This window comes from Hetaerina americana, unplaced genomic scaffold (genome assembly GCF_022747635.1).
Source record: "Hetaerina americana unplaced genomic scaffold, ioHetAmer1.1.p SCAF_1, whole genome shotgun sequence".
Taxonomy (NCBI): Eukaryota; Metazoa; Arthropoda; class Insecta; order Odonata; family Calopterygidae; genus Hetaerina; species Hetaerina americana.
Window position 1 is genome coordinate 37,880,642 of NW_027286069.1, and position 23,054 is coordinate 37,903,695.

Sequence of the window (23,054 nt, forward strand, 5' to 3'; positions counted from 1 at the left end):
GGAAAGGGGAAACGATTGTGCATGTTTTAGCCTGGGGGTTTAAGAAAGAAAAACCGGGAAACCAAAACGCATCCTTGTCCACATTTGCTCACAAACACATGAAGGCGCACACTCGGAGGAAGCACGCAGTCGTGTCGCAGGATAGCGATGAGGCATGAGAGGGGAGTGGGGGGTCAGGGGATACGCGTGCGGGTAAGAATGCGATTTCGGGAATGGTTCGCCGCCTTTGAACGGAGGAAGCGGGTGGTGGCTAGGGGAGGGAGGAAGGGTTATGCACGCGCAAAAGGAAGGGGGGGGGGAGGAGATATCACTCCAAAAACGCTTGAACCTTCTGCTCACATCGAAGGCGGGGCCGACGACTCGCTCGACGGCGGGAGGCGGCGTCGTCTCACGCCGCGATGCCCTGGAAACCGTGCGTGCCCGCCCGCGGAAGGAGCGAAGTGCGAGTTCCACCAAACGTCCGTGCCCGCGCTGCGGGACATGCGTGCCAGCTCGGGCCCCATATTTTCCGACGCTGGGAGCGCCGGGGAAGGCGGACGATGAGGACTGGGATTCCTCGGGAAAACGTCCTCGCTGGACGCCGCCGCTTAAGAGTTCGTGAGGTTGGGAAGGGGTCGCGGGAAGCGGGGGGGACGGGATAAGGCCATCATTGTCTCCGCGTACTGCGATTTCTTTTCTCCCGAAAACAACTGGACCCGAGAACGGTCAAGTTGACGGTGGCGACGAGAATTAGCTTTAAAAAATTAACCGTGCTTAACTTCCTCCGTTCTTCAGGTTTGAAACCTGCGTAGGGGGATTGAGGTGAGAGACGAAAGGGGATTTTATGAAGGAGGAAGGGGTGCGGAGGGGGTCGGTTCGACTGACGGCCAGCAGCGGTGATGGGGGCTATTGATTTCGTGATTCCCCTCCCTCCGCCGTCCACACTTTTCCAGGTGGAATTCCCCTTCCGCCTTGCAACGCACACGATCCGACACCGCACTCCTCATCTATCCCCCACCCCTCCGCCGCCCCTCAGGTTCCCACCCTTCCCATCTTCTTCCTCACTCCCCTCTGGTTTTTATTCCTATCGACGGAAATCTTGTGACGACAACAAACCCTGTTAAAGGACTTCATCGAACGCTGGCGTATGCGCGCTACAGGTCATCGGCAAATCGTCCGGGACCGTCCACTTGCGCCTGCCTACCGCTTCTACTCGCCTATCCGTGGAACGGAGAAATCGGGGGTTACTCAAAACATCCACTCCCCCTGCCGACTCCCCTCCATCGCCGCTCCTTCTCCCCGCTCCTCTCACTGCGTTCGCCACGAAATGACGTCAAATCGAGGAGGAACACACACTTTGCATCCTCGAATCAATTATTCATAACCTTCCTCCCTGAAAACGACATCACTGAGTATCTTAAAAAAACTAAATGAAGGTCGTTTGATCAATCGATTTCCTTCCCCTCAATGTCCACCTTTCTATACGTATTATCTTTACTTCCCTCACCATCCATCGTGCTCCGAATCAAATTTTTAACGAGACATCAGGCAATTCAACTATAAAAACCGTTTAGACGAGGCTCACAACTTGTTTGCGCCCGTCCGGTCAATAAAACCGACATATCTCCGAAAGCGCTCGGATTGGGAAGGCCGGGGAGGGGGGATGAGAGGAGAGCGACCCTTCCCCAACGATCCACATCCACCCCCATGCAGTCATTTTAAGCAAGTACATTGGCGGCGACGGCAGAGAACCATGTCGATCACGAATCGCTCGGGGCGATCTCCGACATCACGAAACCTTCCGCTCCAGGGGCCGTGGGGAGATATAAGTCGGCGGAGGAGGAGGGAGGAGGAGAAGGCGGTGGTGGTTGCACCGCCATTCTTCCGCATCGAATCCCGTCAGAGCGCGGCGACAGGCCGTGCGGGAACCGCCGCCCGACTACCACGCAGAGGAGGAGAGTGGTACGGAAAGCCCCGATCGACTAAAAGCACCCCGCCGGCGTAAGCGACCTAGGGGCTGACAATCCACCTTTCCCCGTCAGAAATCCCCGGCCATCATCCTGTTCCAGGCTGGGGGGGGGGGGAAATACCCGCCCAGGTCTGGAGTTGGTCTATGGAATGGAGAAGGTTACGAAGATGATTCTCAACCCTCCTGAGGACCAACTTGTTACACGAGGATCCGCCTTCATCGCCCACCCACCCCGCCAGCCGCGACCACTCCAAATGTGATGTCGAAGGAGGGAGGGCTCTTGGGTGAAAAGGGCAACGTCGGGGGCCACACCTCTCGAGACGAGGGCATTGGTGGGAGGAGTTCCACTGAGGGAATAACCCACAAGGGAGCGCCAAAAGGTCTCCGGAGGATATGGTGGTGGTGGCGTTACGCCGCGCGCACGATTTGCGAGTTTTAACAAGGGAAAGCGGGGGTGCTACTCCCGGGCATAGCTTGGGTCCTGGGCCTGGGGTCCGCGTCTGACGATCGATCAGGGCAGCAGCAGCAACAGGAGAGATAGAGGAGGGATGGATGGAAGAGGAACGAGGAGAGAGGGAGGGACAGTGGATACGGAGGAAGACGGGGAACAGGGATGCTGCGAAGGAGCGAGGGGGATGCCGGGGGAAGGGGGAAGCTCTCGCCCTGAGCCAAGGCCGAGTGCCATACCCTTCCTCGCCACTTTCCCCTACCCGCCCCATCCGCCAACTCTCTCCCGACTCTCTCCCAAACCCCACTCCCTCCATCGCCTCTTCTCCCTCATGCCAACCACCTGCATTTGTACACTGTTGCACCCGGCTCCCACCCCTGGGGAAGGCGCGCCTCTCCGACTGCCGCCCCTTCCCCGCTCTTCTGGGCAGCCATAACATCTATCCGAGGACAAAATACCTTAGCATGCCCTCATCTCCCCATATCCTCCCCCCCCCCAGAGTTACCTCACCCCTTCGATCCCATCAATAGCGCACGCCTCATCTACTTCATTTTTCATACTCTCCCCCGTCTCAAAGGGATGCACGAACGGAGGAGAGCTTTTCTCCGCTCGTGCTGAAGAGGAGTGAATCACCCCACTTCCCCCACGCCATTCCTCACCCCATGCGTGTATGCATACACATCTCACCTCCCGACGCACATCGTTACCGTCAACCCTTTGGGTGACGCCCGAGAGCACCCTCGGGGACTAAACCGTCCGTGAACGGGGAGAGACGAGTGGGAGACGAGAGGAGCGCTCGTGTTCGTCAAGGAGGCGAGAAAAATGGGTGGAAAGAGTCCTCTCTTGATATTCTTCTTTTCGCTCGCGGCAAATTAAGATTTAAGGCCATCGCCGCTAACTTCACTCGCATGGTATATACCTCCTGCCTCTCTCTTTCCCTCAGCCGATTCCCCGTCCTAATGAGAGTTTTTTCGGGAGGCGATTTCACTATCCACGGTTTTCTTTTCGAGGCGCGCCCTCGAAAAATCAATAACGCTTACCATTTTGCGCAATAAAGTTCTCCGTTGAGCTCGGATTCAAGTTCTTCGGCAAAACCCTCCTGCTGAGTGCAAAAGGTTTAGAATGACCGTCATTTGAGATGCAGTTTAATGCTCGGTGGTTAAGAATGGTTACAAAAGGGTTACGAGTGTTTCTCAATTGGACCGTGAGCTCGAGTGCCTCTTTAAGGGTCCCTTCATTCGGCATTTTACATATAATGCTCCTCCGATTCTCGTAGTAAAATTTTCTACACATGATAAAAAATATAATTCTGCTGTACCTTAAGAAAATCAATTAATCAGTCGCAAAAATGAAGGAAACTTAACTGTTATTCAGCGTGGTAAAAACAATTGGTCAAATTTTTACGAGGTAAAGGCTAATACTCTTTCACCTCGTGACATCAGCACAATTACAATCTATTTACATCGGCCTGATTTCGGCGGATGTATTGAAATTATAGCCGAGAATCCAAATAATGTAAGCGTGAATTTTACAAAGAGTATCTACTGCTTCGGTCACGAATTCGCTTTGGTTAATTATGACTCAGCCATAAAACTAATGATTTAAGTATAATCCTGATTTTATAGTTTTTGCGACAAGAGGAAAAAAATCACGGATAACATAGAGCTCACGTAAAAATGGGTAAGGTTGGCTTCCAACCTTGACTCACAAACGAGAGCAGACTCCACAACGCGCATGTTAATTCCAATTCTACGTCAAAGTTTACATATCAACATGCATAAAAATAAAACTTGAAAACTATAAAAAACAATTCCAAAACACCAGGGCTATCTGTGAGTCTTTCAGATATATTGAACGGGGGGAATCTCTTCTTTGGCCCTGACCTCCATTTGATCCACTTCTCGATGAAGCGGTGAAATTCTTACTTTACCACAAAGAAGAGAGCGCTGAAAATAATACTGTGACGATTATCTTCGTAGTGAAGTAGCGCGTTACTTGTAACTTTTTCGAGTAGGATGCAAGTTCAAATTTAAATGTAAGATACGTTTCTTAGATTCATAGTAAGAAATATAACGACTTAAAATGTCACCAGAAACGAAATCTACCAATGCTTTTAATAGCGCAACCATGGATTTTCATTCAGCCAGCGTTTTTGTTAAAAACCTCGAGTCTCTTAATTGAACAAATATAATTTAAAACCTATAAGATACTCGTCAAACTGTAATAAAATGGAATGGACGAAGATATCCAGTGTTGCATAACTTTACATGTGAAGTGAGACAATTTCTTTACCAGCTGTATTCGTCACTACACTTATGTGTAATGTAGAGGACATTTTTATTTTATTCCACTACTTCTCTTCGATTAGATTCTTAAGCGATTCCTTTTAGACTATGGTTCTTGGCCAGATCCACAATAAAACCCATCCCTTCCCATTTTGTATATTAATTCATTTGGATTATTATTATTATTGGGTGGTCTACCGGTTAAGGTAGGTTTTTGGATGGACACAGCTAACAAATAATTATTTTGGGACTCCTAACAAAACACAAAATCCAGTCTCCTACTCTAAATCAGGTCCCTCTTCATCTCTGAGTCTTCCTTCCTCCCTTCATCCCGTCCAACATCCCTATTCTGTTCCTGCCCTTTCCTCGTTTGCCTAACATTCCACCCTCGACTACAGTTTTCAGCATTCCACTGCCAATCAATACGCCCTTCACCCATTTTTCCTGCCTCCATAGGATTTCTCCCGACAAACCTCTCCCTTCGCCCACCATACCAAGTACCAAAAAATAGAATGACTTACACAAAATACTTTTTCCTGCGGTGCTTCCACCTTAATTCCGATTGGAATACGATAATAATGATATAGTACGCCAGAAATTCAAAGCTTATAAGAGTTCTCATTTAATGAAGTAATTTAGATTGATTTTCTGTTCCTATAGCCGTAGATTTTGGAAAAAAAAGCAAATTGCTACGAAAATCAACGGCAACAGAACAGCAACACATAATACAAGAAATGTGACACTACCGTCATTGGCGCCATTTTTAACCCTTGTATCATTAAACAGTTTCATAAAAAAATCAATGCTGTAAACAGTTTTTCCATGGGAATATTCCTCCAGTTACGTTTGCAACGGCACATTTTTATGGAGGAAAACAGATAAGGTAATGTTTAAACCATGCTAAAATTGTTTCATTTTTCATTGAAAATAACTGAACGTAACTGTCTAATAACGACAAAGATATTTCTAAGGGGTCACACTAAAAGTAGAGTACCATTTCACGACGATCTGGTAAGTATTTGGCTTTCTGAGAATGTTAAAACTTCGGAACTGATTGCGTTTATTTTCAGGTTTCGCATGCAGTAGCATTTGCCTTTTAGTAAACGCTAAGGCTGACATAAAAGAGAGAAATACTAACTCTCAAACAGTGAAAAGAGCCGTAAGCTGTTTTGAAGAAAAAAGGTCGACAGCAACAGTGTGTGGAAGCGATATCTGGGAGTAAATATTTAGTTTTTTTTGTAACCAATTCAATACTTAATTTTCATCAAAGATAGTTTAGCTGTTATAGGTAGGTTTTGACGGTACCTAACGACAAATTACACTTGTATCTCATTTATGCTACACAGAATTGCATTTCCAAAATCAATGGCGTACTTCTTATGTATCACGCGAGCCTCTTATTTGCCCCACATTACTTCTTTCTTCATTTCTTTCAAACTTAACTGCTTTCATGCTGCCCAAAAATCCTACTTTCTTCCTTCCTGTAGTCCGCTCACACAACATTCTCCATTCCGTCACGGTTTTCATCATCCCACTACCTTACAATACAATATATACATATTTTCCCCATCCACTTTCTCTGCCCTATTCGGATTTCCCGTAGCAATTTCCTCTCTTCACCCACCCCATTTAATACTTCAGAGTTTGCCTAGCTTACTCATTCAAGGAATTCCACCGATTAAAGGTAGGTTTTGGACGGTCCTTGGCGACTATTTACTGTTTAGAGAAATTTATTTCACTGCTCCACTAGCCAGTAAACCTATCCTGGAAATTTAACGTAAGAATTTATACAGGTATAACGAAACCTTGACTTTTGCACAGTCCGATTTATGCTTATCCTTATATTCCTTCCTATTTTCTTTAACGCCCTTTTTCAGTCGAGACCAAAATTTGCGTTGTCACATTGCTGAGTCGGCCATTTCCTTATTTGGACAATTTTAGCACGTACTTTTTTACTTGCCCTAAGATTTTTATCCCCACATTTGCATAGAAATTTCAGTTTCGAAATTAGGTTATTTGATTAATTTTAACCTCCCAGTTTTCCGTTCCGAAAATTAAGCAAAAAACCAGCGTGCTTCGCTTGTACCTAGTCAAAGACTCGTGGAAGCAAGTCGCGAAGTGAAATTTCCCAGCCTTACCAAAAATTGCCAAGAATTAAAAAAATCAACACGATAAAAATTATCGCAAGGCTCAAATAACTAATATCAGTCGCGCCCCTTGCGAAAAAAATCCTTATTATGATGATGCTGGAAAATGGCGAAACTATTCGCTTTCGTATTACACTACACCATGATTCTAAACCTTGCCGAGTCATCGTAAGCATGACCTAAAACTAGAATTGTGCGGCAATCTTGGGTGCGACGAATGCAGGAGGGGAAAGAATATGATACCGGATATGTTTTAAAACTGAAATATTTCTTGGCACGACTGTAACGAGTTACATAGAATTGACGAATGATTCCACCTGACCCTCACGCGCTTTCAGTGATCCAACTCACATGGGATCAAACCTGACGCGTCAATACGTGTCTTGTACCAAAAGGTTACCGACTGTTGTAAAGCCTTCGTTTGTGGTGGTCCATGCTGACATTCTGTTTGTTCCAACTCTTTCGAAATAAAAGCCAAAGACTTGAAATGGCTAAGGGCAGCTTTTCTGAGACCCAATAAATAATTGGGGCGGAATTTCTTCTGCATCTACATAATTTCCTTCCTAAGAAAAGGCACGCACCACGTCCAATTTTTGTAAATTATCTTTCGTATATTATTGCAAAACCCTTGGTACTTTCTAAAATCTGCCTACAATGAAGGAAATTGTTATTATTCAATAAAATTGTACCAGATATGGATGCATAACCCCTTTCAGGGGGGCACGAACAAAAACGTTATAGACAATTTATAGTAACTACCGCCACTTTTATACGAATACGCGTGGGTGAAGGGATCCGATTTCTGACGGATAAGCACCACAAAAGTTTTACCCAGATTTTCCCGCCGAAGGATACCGATTCACCCGATATTCTTTCCCGTCTATAATCCCAAAACTTTATTTCCCGGTGTTTTAAGTATATTTTAAAGGGTAAACCGGGGCCTAACCATTAATAATGGGGTCGCATTTGCTAACTTGAGGATAAAATTCATTGGCCTGTTTGGCATGACCATTAATTTCTGGGGTGAAAAGTCCGGACTACATTGCAATTGTAATTAAATTTGAAAAAATGCGTAGTAATACATTTTTGGGAAAAGAGTAATTCCCTCCCATTTAGTTACAAAGGGAAACAAACTGAAATCGCGAGGGTATATTCCTTTAAATACTTGGGTGTAACAATTACTCACGATCTGTCCTGGGGAAGCCACATACGAGAAATATGCGGTCGTGCTAATAAAAAATTGGGATTTGTAAAAAGAGTGCTGGGTAAATGTGACGAAAAAGTGAAGGAACGATGTTTTCTTGCCCTAGTCGGGCCCCACCTAGAGTATGCTGCCAGTATATGGTATCCTTAAGAGATAAATTTGATTTCGGTATTGGATCGAGTTCAGCGGAGGGGGGCTAAATTTGTTAAACATTGTTATGAGCAACGCAGTAGCGTAACTACTTTGCTAGAAAATTTAGGCTGGGATTCCTTCAAACAGCGGCGTTTACAATATAGATTAAACTTATTGAAAACATTTAAAGATGGGTCCTTTTCCGATGACATCAAGAACATAATACGAACCCCAACGTATTACGGGCGGAGGGATCACGAATATAAGATTAGAGAGACTGCAAGACTGACAGGTTTAAATGGTCATTTTTTCCAAGAACAATAAGAGACCAGAATGCTTGTAATCGAAATCCCCCACTAGTCGGCTCGACATAATAAGTATTAACCTACAAGGTTGCGACTGCGTATAGTTATACTAGTATATTTATATTTTTTTGCAAGTTCCACCCACCTTTCCCCATCCATTTCAAAAACCCTAACCCCCTCATCCCTTACCCTTTCCTCCTGGTGCTGCACCTCTGCCACACACCTTTTTGATGGCTCCCAGGGTATTGATGAAGACTACATTAATTTCGATTATTTGTTGCTACGCCGGTCTATTTGTCTTTTAATGTAGTGCACTGACGGCGACGTTTAATGGCGTTTCGTTTGACTAAGTGTAGTTTTAATTGGATGGGTACATGAACAGAGCTGACTCAATAATTTACTGACATGACAGGTCGAATTCCAAGAAACTGCGGGAGATGCCGCAACAGTAATGTTTAACGGAGTCATCCGCTTATATGCATTTCAATGCAACTATTTCAGAGTCAAAATCATTTGCCGTGACCGGAATCCCAGTCAAAGCGAATGATTTCTACACTCCGGCATTGTTGAATGTGAATGCCAGGTCGATATAAGACGAAATTAAATAATTATGATTGTGAACTGCGCGTCGCAACACAGCAATTCTACAGATACTTGGCGTTAACTCAAGCAAGTCATATTTGAAATATCTGCAGAGCAGTTCGAGGACGAACGCGGTAGTCCAGTGGGTAGAGCGTTGGACTGCTGACCAGAGGGTCCCGGGTTCGATTCCTGGGGAAGGCACTCTGGGAACCTGCAGCTCCACCCCAGCTATGTAATTTATCGGGTACCATGTCATCCCGGGAAGCCATAACCGGCACAGGCAAAGGAACTGGCCCTCCTACCTTGATGTGTAAATTTCACACGCTGTCGGGCTTAATACTGGGTAAATTCTTTCATCACCTACCAAACCGACCTTTGGGTTGATTACTGTGTTCATGGTTTATATATATATATTGAGAGAGTAATCTACCGGTTAAGATAGGTTTTGGAGGACATAACTAGTCAATATTTTGTTATTCCTAACACAACACAATCCAGCAACCTACTGTACATCAAATCCTTCTTCATCTCCTCCCTTCATCCCATCTAACATCCCTATCCTGTCACTGCCCATTCCTTGTTTGCCTAACATTCTACCCTGTATTACAGTCTTCAATATTCCACTGCTCATCAATATGCCCTTCATCCATTTTCCCTACATCCTCGTTGCCTACACTCACTGCCTTATTTGATTTCATCTCCCTCGATGCCCTTTCTCTTTGTTGAGAATGCCTGGACCTAAGCTATCTTCATTTACGTCATATTCTCTTTCAATGACAAACCTTGTTGGCATAAGTTCTTACACCATACAGTTCTTCCAAATTTTCCTTCCAACACTCTTGGATCTTTTCTGTTTCAATAATTATTTTACCCGACTTATCTCTAACTGTTAGCACAGATCTTCCCTTCTTAATTCCCGATAGTGATTTCTCATGGTACTCTCCATATCCTAACACTGTGTCTTCCACCATGCTTCTTTAGCTGTATTTGTTGCCTGTCTCAATTTATTATTGAACGTTTTATACTTTCTTCTCACTAGCCCAGAGTTTATGCTCTCCCATTTTCTTCACTCATCTATCTTTCTAATCATCTCATCCGTGATCCATGGTTTCCTTGTCATTTTCCCATTAATGGTTCCCAGTTTCATTTGCAGCTTTAGATATTCCTTTTTTGATATAACCCCATTTTTCCTCGACAGTACTCAGCTCTTTACTCTCATCCATGATTTTCTCTACAGCCTCTTGATACTCCTTATTAGTCATCCCAGTTAATGCTTCTACATTCCATTTCCTAACCTGACACCCGTCTTATATTTTTGGGATGGATGCTACACTTCATCATAAACAAAATTGTGGTCAGAGTCCACGTCTGCTCCCGGGAAGCTGTGTGAATTGATCCCACTGCTATTAAACCTGTGTCTAACCAGAATATAATCTAGCTGATACCTTAGTGAATCACCTGGCATTTTCCATGTATACCTATGCCTTTTGTGGTGCCTAAACCAAGTGTTGGTGATGACTAACCCATCTCCTGCTGAAGTTAATTTCTTTCTTCGCACGGTCATTCCTTGTGCCTAAACCGTAGTCCCTCACCTCATCACCATCCCTTCCTTCACCTACCATCGCATTCAATCCCCCAACACTATCAAATGTTTCCATACAGGAAAACTTGCAATTATGTCCTCTAACTGATGGTATATCCTATCCACTTCTTCCTCCTTATGATTGCTCGGTGGCATGTATACCAGAACAATGACCAAGTTTGTCGGTACTGCTTTTATCTCTACCATTAATATTCTATCCATAGCTTGTTCTATGCTGACTATGCTTCTTCCTCCCTCTTCATTTAATATTATGGCAACCCATTGTTGGCTCTTGTACCCGCCGCTGTATATTACAAGGGAAAGCCCAGAAGTACCTGGCCTAACCTAGAGATAGAGGTAGTTGTTTGAAAAATATCACTCAATTAGAAAGTATGCGATATATAAAGCATATGTTTCAAGTTTGAAGATGCCACATTGTTTAGTATTTGTTTGGCAGCCGTCAATAGTGAACGTTTTCAGTGAATTTGTGAAAATTGAGGCAATTGGTCACTGTTATGTGATACAATACTTTTATTTCAAAGGCCTCACCCCAACCAATATAAAAAATAATCTGGATTCTACTCTGGTTAAGTCTGCTTCTTTGTTCACAACAGTAAAATATTGAGTAGCAAAGTTTAAACGCGGCCATATGAGCTGTCAAAACAAGCATCGTATTGGTTGACCAAATGAGGTGATGACTCCAAAAAAGGTGAAGAAAATCCACGAAGTGATACTGGATGATAAATAACTGAAAGTCTGTGAGATAGCAGACATAATAGGCATTTCAAAAAGTGTGGTACATTGCATATTAACTGAAAATTTGGGCATGAGAAAGCTGTGCACGAGATGAGTGCCCCGTTTGTTCACACATGCGCAAAACCAGTGTTGTGAAGATGTTTCAATTGAGTGTTTACCAAAGTTTCACAGCAACTAAGCAGAATTTTCGCATTGTTTCATAACAATGGATGAAACATGGGTCCATTACTTCAGACCCAAGACAGAAGAACAATCAGAACTATGAATTCAAATGGCAGAACCAGCTACAAAGAAGGCTATGACCATTGCATCGGCAGGCAAGGTCATGGCGTCGGTTTTTTGGGATGCACGAGGGATAATATTCATTGACTTTCTGAAAAAGGGAAAACTAACAACGGCGAGCATTATGCGAACTTATTGCAATGTTTGAGCGAAGAAATAAAGCAAAAGCGGCCGCATTTGGTTAAAACAAAGTGTTTTTCAGTCAAAACAATACATCAGCTCACATCCATTATCAAAATGGCCAAAATTCATTAAGCAGAGTTTGAATTGCTACCTCATGCACCCTATTTGCCAGATTTAGCCCCCTTGGATTATTTTCAGTTCGCAAACTTGAAAAAATGCCTCGGTGGTCAAAGATTTACCAACCGTGAAGAAGTGATGTCGGCAGTTAATGGCTATTTATAGGAGCAAGACAGTTCTTATTATAAAAAGGGTATCGAACGAATTGAACATCTCTGGGAAAAGTGTATAGAGCTGAAAGGAAATGATGTTGAAAAATACATTTTTTTTCAAAATGTTTGTGTTTTCTTTGTTGGGTCAGGTACTTCTGGAATTACCGTCATATTCTATAACTATCACTCCGGTAATCCCCGCCATCCTTCCATCTCACCTCGCATAAACCATAAATTTCTATATTTCCTCTTTCCACCTCTGGCTTAATATTCTCTAATTTTCTTGTCCTCAACATTGTCCAAAAATTCCAAGTTCCTATTCTAAGTAATTTGGTCTTCATCTTCTGTGTCTTCTGCTCTGCTGCTATCAGTTTTCCCTTGCAAGGGTTTTGTGAATTGATGACCACAGAAGCCATACCTCTCCCGTTGCCGGGCACTTCACATGGCTGATTGGGCTGAGTCCCGTAGTAGCCAGGACTCATATTCTCTAGTGTCCATCATTATATTCTTGGAAATGATGATTGAGTTGGTATCCCGTTGCCTCCTCAATAGTGTTTTCAACGAGACACCATCACTCAATGGCCACCCCACCGGGGTCAGACGCCTTTGCAGCCAACTCACTGAGGAACAGACGCTACGTAGACTACCTTTCGTCTGGCTTCTATTCTTTGACCTATGGGTGACCCTACCAGGAGCAATTATCATTACTCCCGCCAGCACAGCTCTAGGGGTCATCGGAATGCACAGCCCTTCCACCATGTCTAGGTTGTAGTCCATGGGAAGGATCTTTAATATACTTTCTTTAAAACTACCAACCAAAATTAAGTCTTTAAAATTATTCCCAGGCTAATGTTCAATTTATGAACTTGGGTCATATAAGTTCTGCTTAGCTATCTACCAGCTTAGGCTACCAGCAGATAACGAGATTTGATGTGTCACATCAATGGACATAGATTCTCAGGATAGCCTAGACTTGAATATCCAGGTTCGCCAAATATGGATAGTATGGATACCCAGATATTAGATGAATAGGACATTTAGCAGATGATGGAAGCACAGTGCATTTAGACAGAAGCCTACAGATAGAGTTAGGTTTTCTAGCATTTGCATACCTTATTGCCACATTTTTCTCCTGTGTTACTATGAACTGAGAATAAATACACTACGTATTAAGAATTAGGAAATTCAATTTTGTCTTTCAATCCTTCTTGGCTGGATTTAGGGACTGGATTAAGTTTACTGGGAACTGAATCAAGCTTTCAAATAAAAAACTATATTCAGAATGAGAACTCAGAAATTTAACTCAAGACCCTTATGTCACACTATATTCAAACTTCTTAAATTGAAGTGACTGATATCCATACTAACATAAAACTACAAGGAGATTAGTATAGCACCCGCCTTAACAAAAGAATTACCAAACAATCTCACTGCTAGAAGTCTCAGCATTAACAACAAAGTACATAGTAGTTTTAAATACTTCCTCAGAATGGTTTTAATAAATTTATGTATTTCTTCATGGGTACTTCTTTATCTGTACATGTTTACAAAACAAGACAGTTTTACTGATGGTTCAATTGACCATCCGAAAGAAGCAACCTGGAATTTCAGTAAAACTATCCTGTTTTAACAGGCATTATACATATGGTGTAAATACCAATTATTATTTCTTTCTTAAATCTACTAAATTCAAAATACTGGTAGGAGACACCCTAGATTAAAATAGATTCTACATTCAAAGATTAGTACAGTAAAAACTCATTACATACTCCTATGTGATTGAATTGTGAAATTATTTATTGCAAAGATTGATTAGATCTATTAATACACACATTCAATAAATTAGAGTAATTCTAGAAAATTGTCCAACTGAGTGAAAAAATTAAATTTATCATATAGAAAGAGACACAATTGTATGCATTAAAATACGAAGTAATGCTCAAATCATGTCGAAACATTTTCTGTCATATTACATCACCATTACTGAGCCTTCCATCCTTCTATCATAGAAGAAGGGTTTCATTACTGAAAGAGGTCTATTTGATCCAATCACTCCAAGGAAACTTCCTTGCTGCAGACAATCAAGCATGAGAGCACATGGGGAATCTCAAAGAATGTATACTTGACATGGAATGCAATATTGTTTGGTTTAGTACTTGCTTAAATAATTAAATGTTAACAACACACATCCATGCATTATTCAAAGGATTTATCTGCCCTTTGCCTGAGTTTCACGAGATATTATTTATATCATTTCCTTCTTATTACATTAGCAAACTGAGGAACTGCTAGCACAATCACAAGGGTGATAGACCACCATAGACTTACTCTAAGAGCCAACTTCAAATTGAAGAGAAATCTATATAACAGCACAATTACCTAATCCCACAATTTAGGGAGAAACTGAGCCAAAATGCTGCACCATCAACACCATATATGTAGTACAAAAATATAATTATTGTCAATATCTTCATATGTCGCAGACATCATTTACTGGGTTATCCTTTTAATTTTTTCTCCAAACATCCTACTCATACTCTTTAAGGAACCTTTGACCATTATGGACTGGCAGTTAGACAACTGGTGATGTGATTTATATTGGCTCCACCATTTTCAGAAAAACTTTTAGGGAGCCAACTGATTTGTCAAGATGGACATAATTTATTCAAGTTTTGAATTAAGGCCATTTAAATTTGAGCAAATACAGATTTTCAAACAAAAAATAGTGTTATGTAATACCCTTTAGCAGATGATAGCTCTAGGGCAGAAATGATTAGCAATTAACATTTAAAATGTTGTAATTCCTTGAGTAATCATAAGAGTATTAGAAGAGGTAAATGATATTAAGAATATTTGCTAAAATTTTCATTAATGGTACTGCTCGTGGTTATATCGTTGTGTATGCAGAGACTTCTACCATTTATATTATATTTATCAACAAAATTGTCAAACATTTACCAAGTTAATCTCTTAGTCGTATCATGGGGGTTACTATTAAGTTAATTTAATTTATATTATCATAACATCACATTGACCAATAGTAAATTGAATATTTTTATTAATTATCGTAAATATTAACCAAAATAAGGACCATTTTTAACAGGAAAGCAAACATTTTCTCACAAGCTCTCACATATATATCAAAATTTTATAATTCAGAGTAAATATTCAAAGAAAATATTTACCAGGCATTTACAAGTAAAATTTGGCGAGCAAAGATAAATGGGATCAGGATCCAAAACAACAACAAAGAAAATTGATAGTTTAAAGGCACTGAGGCACAAACCTGAATAAAATGGATTCAGCCTGGCATCTCCTGTAATCTTGTCCATGATTTACATTTATTTCCAACACCAATGGTGCTGGATAAGTTAGATTTGAACTGAAAACGAAAATTAAATGTTTAGTGTACCAGGCAATATTTCTTAGCATGGATATTATACAAGTCATGCAAACTATTGAAACTAAAGTTTTCACAGACAAAAACTTTTCATCGCATTGCTATCATATCCGCCATACCAGGCATAATTTCAAAGCAAGTTAAACCATGAGAATGTAATACTCAACACATAAACATACTTTACTCATATGAAGAAGGAAAATGAAATCAATTTTTTGATACATAAAAGATTAAAGACTAAAGTATAAAACATTCGACTGCATTAGGTGGTTTCTGAGGAAACTTGTCTATTTTTTAATCAGGCATGAACTTGCAACTATAAGCAAAAACAAATTGTAGGATAAAAAATGCTTGTGGTGTACACCACAAACAAGAGAAGATATATGGGATAATGAAAGATTAAGAAGATTCAAATTAATATACTTTCAGGTAAATATGAGAGTTCCCTATAAACCATGCAAATTGTTGTCTTCAAACACTTTACCACTCCAAAATTTTAACAAATTCAAAGGGTTACTACTGTCAAAACAGTAGTAGATTCAAGTGCAAGTGTTTATCTTGAAGAACATCGCTATAGCTCCTAATGTGGATATGCACAGCTTCATAATGTTGATAACTGCAATAGATAACGTTAATGATTGAATCAACATCAGATCAAAACAGAAATATTGAATTCTGCGATGCAGCCTGTTCAGGAAAGGCATTATGGACATAGTGGTAGGTGTTCTGATGTTTTGGCTGGTCACTTTATAGAATAACTATCTATTTAATATAAAATGAGGAGAAAAACATGCATTTGAACTATCATTCAAGCTGATGTGGGGAAATAAGTCTATCCCAAATGAGAAATGTCATTATAAATACATAAAATGCCATGATCAATGGGTTGGAGAAATTAGAGAAAATGAGTGCCAAATGAGCTTTAACTGAACTAAATGTGAAAGAAACAGCAAGGGTATCTGAGAAGGGAACAATAGTCAGGACTAAAAAATTATGATATACAGATTAATGGAAAAAACAAAGAAAGCATGAAGGTGTAACCTCCAAGGCAAAATAAGCAGGGATTTCCAACCAAGCAGTATTGTTCTAGTTAGTCTACAAAAGTTAGACATTTAGAAATGAATAAATTATATTTCCTACTGGCCATATAACTTAATAATGGAAACATCTGGTGATATGACAATTTGACATTTCACATTGCCTGCCCACCTTTTCATATTGAGTGAACTGGTAAAATAAGGATTAAGCCAGGGGTGTTTCTGGGAAAGGAGAGACAGCTCAGCTGATATTTGTCAGACTATGGTAACGTCGGAGAGACATAGAAAATAACATGCGCATCTTCCTCAAATTTCACTAAAAAATATGTACTTTTAATTACTCCAATTAAGGCATGGGTTGTGAAAATTTGAAAACAAAATAGAAACATCCTATATTTCGCTGTAAAAGGAGTTCATTAATGCAGCAGGGTAAACTTATCTATCCGACTGAGAAGGAATATTACATTTCAAGATAATGATGGTAAATCCTTGTATAACGCAGGATACAGGTTAAACTTGAGATTTAATATGCCTAAAGCGTCACACCTAAATCTTACAAGCACAGTAAACTCTTCATCCATGAGGGATTCTTTTGCGCTAAAAATGACAAGTTGTTCCATCAGCCTTTTTTTCAATAATTGCTTGGGTTCTGGTACAAAGTTTAATACTCAAACGGTAATTGACTTTTGATTGGGCGTACTATGCAACATAAACTATTCTGATTTTCCACAAGCAAAGCATTTTTCATTTAATGAAAATCATTGCAGCCCGAACCACACCCTAATAAAATGGTCTCCTAAAGTCTCTACGAACAACTAGCAAAACAGGCGATAAATATCAAGACGACAAAAACAGACAACTCATACAAAAATGTCATGCTTCAAAATCTACACAACTCATTCATTTTAACTCTTCTCGGCTACCTTTCTTTATTAGTCATGGCTATTTTTACAGGAAATTCAGAACGGCGGAACCTTCCTGGAGTCCCCTCAATCTCCATCCTGATCAAAACAGTTAAACGAACGTTATATTGCAAACAACTTGTACTTAATACATAATGCACAGTCCCGTAAACAAACACTGCTAATAAAACTAATGCTAAATTTACTCAAAATTACAGAGAAAAAACTTTGATGATTTGTTGAAAGATATGCTTTTTTACAATGAATAGCTTCTCCAAAATAGTGCAACTGCCAAACGTCAACTTACACCAGCACCGTTATGGGGATGAAATGCATTAACCAAATACTCGAGTGAAGCCGCCAGAAAACCCCACATACATTTATTATCAACAGTTAAGAGGTAACTTCATACAATCGAGATTACCTTACAACAGAATACCTAATGTTCATTCCTTGCATGTAGATGTCACATAGCTCACATACAAAGGGCAATCCACCGTAATTACTTGTTAATCAATATAACTAGCGAGAGATACAGGCCTTTAATGATTAAAAAATCAAAGGAAAAGATTTCCACTACGGTATATAACCGGCTCATTCATATTTTTTTACGAGAATATCTATATTAACCCCGATTTCCAACTCAAGTAAACCAATTTATGTTAAGCTAACATTCTAATAACCATAACCTTCGGTGTAAGTTTTCATTTTTCGCCTTAGGTGTTCAGGGGTCACAGTTCGTTAGTAAGCTACTTTAATAACAATGTTTATACAGCTTGACGGGTAGTAAATTTCTTCTCGACAAGTGCCTCTGAAAACAATTAAGAACGGACAACTTACACATGCAGCTGGTGGACATTATGCCGCACCGTATCCTCTAAATAGATATATTTGGTTTATAAACAGAAGTTTCACCACAAAATACACAGCACTGTTTTTTGACAATTCCCTATCACTGCCATTTCAAAGAGGACGTGACGTCACAGAAATATATCCTCTGTTCGCCATTATGTGCATCCATTCGTGACGTCAATTTAAAAATTACGCCCAAACAATTGCAGTTTGGATATAAATAAAGCCAAAATCGAAAATCTAAACATTTTACACTGTGGTTAATTATCACCTCAGTTAAATTTTCACCTATTATAATTATGTTATCAATGCGCTATTCGGATTGTTTGGACTTCAAATTTTTCGTGCACTCCAATCGCACACAACATTTTCTCATCTTCACTGTTAAATTTTTTTACCAACCTGTTTCAAATCATTCAAAATTGGTGGATCTTTTAATTGCACGGATGTAAAGGAAGAAGTTAGATTAAAGGGCTGAAAGATTCAAGCGTATTGAAAATATCTAATTGCACATGAAATAATTTGTCAACAAAAATGACAATTTCTTTTCATTCCAAAAATGTTATTAATTATATTTAACAATATATACCTAGGTATATATTTCATTATAATAATGACGGATTTATTAAAAACCGATCAGCTTATTTTTTACGATGAAATCTAATATAGCATCAGATGAAGTAATTTCAAACAATGATTTAGGAGTTTATTCTGTCATTTGTATTGTTCATAAAAAATTAAGAAGTTCTGGTTTAAATATTTAACCGTATGGTGAGTTGTTAACTCAATTTCTGTAGAACATGGAGCTGGCAGGAAGTGAAATTAGAGGCCTTATTTATTTCGTTTATTAGAATTACTTCAACAAACAAGGTTGTGGTTTTTATATGGCAGTTCATGAAAGGGTAGTTATTCCATTCCTCAACTGAATACTGATGGTATGTACAACTCTACTAGAGGGGTGTCTATAGAGAAATAGAAGAGGCAATGTCAGCAACATTGGAGACATGAAAGAATATTAATTGGATGCTCCAGTCATAGACAAGTTGAGAGTAAAGATGTGCCACATTTGTTTAGGCATGGTGAGGGAATTGAATCAATAAAGAGGTAATTAAGGGAGTGCAATGGTTGGAAAGGAATGCAAAACTGAGAAGCTCATAGTTGAAATCGGTAGAAGTTACTCCCAAAGCAAGGAGTATTTGAATTTTTTTAGACAGAAGAGTATGTATGTGCATGGGCTATGCAAAGAAGTGTTGCATAAAGGAAAATTCATGAACTGCAGACAATTGAACAATAAACTACAAACAATTGACTATGAAATCCATCTCAACAATGAATATGCGGGTGTTTCCTAGTAGGATAAATTGAAGTGACATTTAGCCACATGATGCTCTTTTGTATCTGAAGTTTAAGCCACTCTACAATTTGCTCATGGAAAATCTGCAAGTACCTCTTGGAATAACAATGCCATTTATGCTAATCAGCGATTGAATTAATTTATGTATCATATTTATAATGAAATTTATTTACAATAAATCAAATTTTAAAGGAGTGCATCAAAAAAATATTGTATCCATAACTTGAATGATTAAACAGATATATGCTAACACATTTTTAGCACATTTGATATACTCTTGAGTGCTTTTATCTTAGCTAATAATATTGTTACTAACATGCTGATACATATCACAAAACCACAATTATCAACCCAAAGATTAGAGCTTACTTAGTACTTGGCAGATCTGGTTTGGAAAAATCACAGTTGGGGTGAAGCTCAGGGTCCATCTGATAACCAAACCTGGGCTCAGATCAGCAGTCCAGCAATCTACCCCCTATACTTTGAATGTTCACAACCAAGATTCATTATCATTGCTCATCTTCTTCCACCTCAATGCTACAGAACATGGGAACTTGATATAGTACTAACTTAAAAAAAAGAGGGAGTGTCTTATGTGAGTGATCAGGTGAACCACTACCGCTGTAGATAGAATATCCATTTAATGGCCAAAACCTAACCTGTATTGTGAGGCCATCACCATTCTGCTCCCCAAATTATATTTAAAATTAAGAAATCAATTCTTCAGATCTTTATCATTTACCCCACTTCTTTCAAAATAGAAGTATGAATCTATTATAAAGCAAGTTCTATTACAGTGTGGATGAGTTCCTTAATGATGAACTCAAAATATGAATCTCCTACTATCAGTATCGGTAAGATTGTTTATTACCTTATTGTATCTGTATATTTTCCTTTGTGTACATAGAAATAGTTCAATACTTATGATTTCTATTTCTTTTGACCATTTTGAAAAATAAATAAATAAAAAAACCACTCCAAAGTGGCCCACTTCACAATTCATAATGTTAATGATGGAAAACTTCCAATTTGCAAGTGTGAAAATCAAGTTTGTCGCAGTATATTGAATATTTTAGAGTTGAGAGAAGATTAGATGCCCAATGAGACTGCAAACTGTGGCTAGATAAGAATCAAACCATATACTTAAGAGCTAATTGTTTTAACATCGCTATATAAATAGTGAGACCAAAGAATAAATTACACAGTAATAACGAAGTTTGTATTCCCACACTACATACTTATGAAAGAGGGGGGATATTAAAGTACAATAATTAGGTGGATTATTTACTGAGGGGACAAAATTTGGCTGAAAGGGTATATCCTAAAATTTTAATTATTACTTATAATAATTGAGTAAATATTTATTTTTTATTAGTTTTTCTTAAGAATTCTCTACATAGTCACTGCACAGAGTTATAGAACTCTACCAGCATTTCTTGAACCTTTGAAGGCTGCCATTGCAGATCTCAGTATATTGCTTTGAAAACCATTGTTACACCTCTTGGTAAATGTCATTTGCATTGTCAAATTTTTGACCTCACAATGGTGTTTTGAGTTCTGGGAATAAGAGCAAGTTGTTTGGAGCAAGATCAGGAGAATAGGGTGGATGTGGCAAAATTTCGAAGCCACATCGCTTTGACTCCACGATCGCACCTCGAGAAAATTGAGTGGGTGCATTATTGCATTGAAGATGGATGCCTATGGTGATCATCACACCGATTCTTTTTCTAAGCATCACATAATTTGTTCAGCAGTGTGCAGTAACAGCACCAGTGATGGTCTCACCCTTCTCCAGGTATTCTGTTAAGATGACTCCAATACAGTTCCAAAAAACTGACAGCATGATCTTCCCTGCAGACTTCTGCACTTCAGCCTTCTTGTGGGGAGGTGAATCGCTGTTCCACTCCTTGCTCACCTCTTTGATCTCCCAATCATATTGAGAGATCCAGGATTCATCCATAGCTACTAGGCGACCAAAAATCATCTGTCTTGCTCCAAAAGATTCAACATCTCCCTTGAAAGATGACACTGTGTGCCTCTGAAAGGAAGTCAGTGGTTGTGGAACCCAGCATGCTGACATCTTTGACATGGGAATAATTTTCCACATACTGCCGTAGCTAAGATCAGTCGCATTCATGATCATCTGAATCGTTGCTCTCAGTCTATTAGGATAAAATCCTCCAAGTTCTTCACCAAGGCAGCATTGTCCAGGAGTGATAGTCTCCCACTTTTTGGATCATCCATAAATAGCTATCATTTCATTGTGGATTTGCCAGGCACTATTACCTTTGAAATTAAGAGTGTTAATCACACTGTGAGCCTCTTTTCTCCATACTGCAAGGCACTTCAATCTACATCTTCATTAAAACAAATCAATATTAACAGCTATAATTTACAACAGTTATAGCAGATGAAATTTTATCATTTTCAATAGCAAGAAATATCTCAGCAAGATGGTAATGCATGTTGACTCTCAGTGGAGAATAAATACTATTTGTTGTCAGAAATATCCCAGCAATATGGGAGCTGGCTAGATGCATGATGATGTTTGCTCCCAGTGGAGAATAAACACAATCAATTCGTTGATTTGCAGGCTGGTTTGATTTCCTGTCACAATCCCGACAAATTTCTGCATTGATGAATAACTGTGGACAAAAACCATGGGTAAGTACACTACTACAATCCAAGACAAAGGAACGATGAAAACATGGAGTTTCTTAAGGCGATTGGGCTCCAAAGACGGTGGAGATGGTGAAATTGCTCAACAAAGTGAGGGCCATGTTTTTATGGGATGCATGCAGAATCATCAGCATTGATAACTTACAAAATGGACAAATGAAAAATGGTTGAGTGAAGAAATCAAGAAAAATATTTCATTTTACGAAGGACAATATTCTCTTCCATCAACACACGGCATGAGTGCAGGTACATCTTGGAGGCTTTCATTGCTTTTGCCATCAAATGTACACAATATGATTTGGGAGGATAGGCACATAAAGGTGCATGAAACCACTAACACTGTAAGGATATCAAATGTCGCATGTCGATTACATTTTTCACGAGGAATCACACAAAAAAACCTTTGTCCAAGATGGGTGCTGTACATGGTCACCGCTGATTCAAAAACATTCTGATGACACTTTCCAAACAGTGGCTGGTGCACTTCACAAAACATAGTCGATCGTCTGCATTGATATGTGACAATGGATGAAACATGAATTCACCATTACCCACCAGAAACAAAACAATCCATTCAGTGGATAGAGGCCAGTTTTTCAGCTCCTAAGAAAGCGAAGATGGTGCCATCAGTGCGAAAGGCCATGGTATCTATTTTTTGAGAGGGAAAAGGATTGATCTATTGATAGACTATCTTGAAAAAGGCAAAACATTAACTGAGGAGTACTATTCTAACCTCCTAATGAAACTAGATGAGAAAATTCGTGAAA

The 23,054-nt window shown here is 39.8% G+C and overlaps 1 protein-coding gene across 4 annotated transcripts in view; it reads right to left on the reverse strand.

Moving 5' to 3' along the window:
* cyst (rho guanine nucleotide exchange factor 18 cysts) overlaps positions 1 to 18,373 on the reverse strand; it is a 96,644-nt gene extending 78,271 nt beyond the window's left edge. For 2 of the 4 annotated variants that reach the window (XM_071588403.1, XM_071588395.1), the window contains exons 1-2: positions 18,243 to 18,373; positions 15,350 to 15,445 (exon numbers count right to left, since the gene is read on the reverse strand). In XM_071588403.1, coding sequence (XP_071444504.1) covers positions 15,350 to 15,395 — 46 coding nt within the window. In that variant the 5' untranslated portion in view covers positions 15,396 to 15,445; positions 18,243 to 18,373. Of the gene's footprint in view, positions 1 to 339; positions 921 to 15,349; positions 15,446 to 17,423; positions 17,502 to 18,242 lie in introns of those variants that run through there. The other 2 variants (XM_071588387.1, XM_071588411.1) reach the window with 2 other exon arrangements.
* Between the last annotated feature and the right edge of the window lie 4,681 nt (positions 18,374 to 23,054).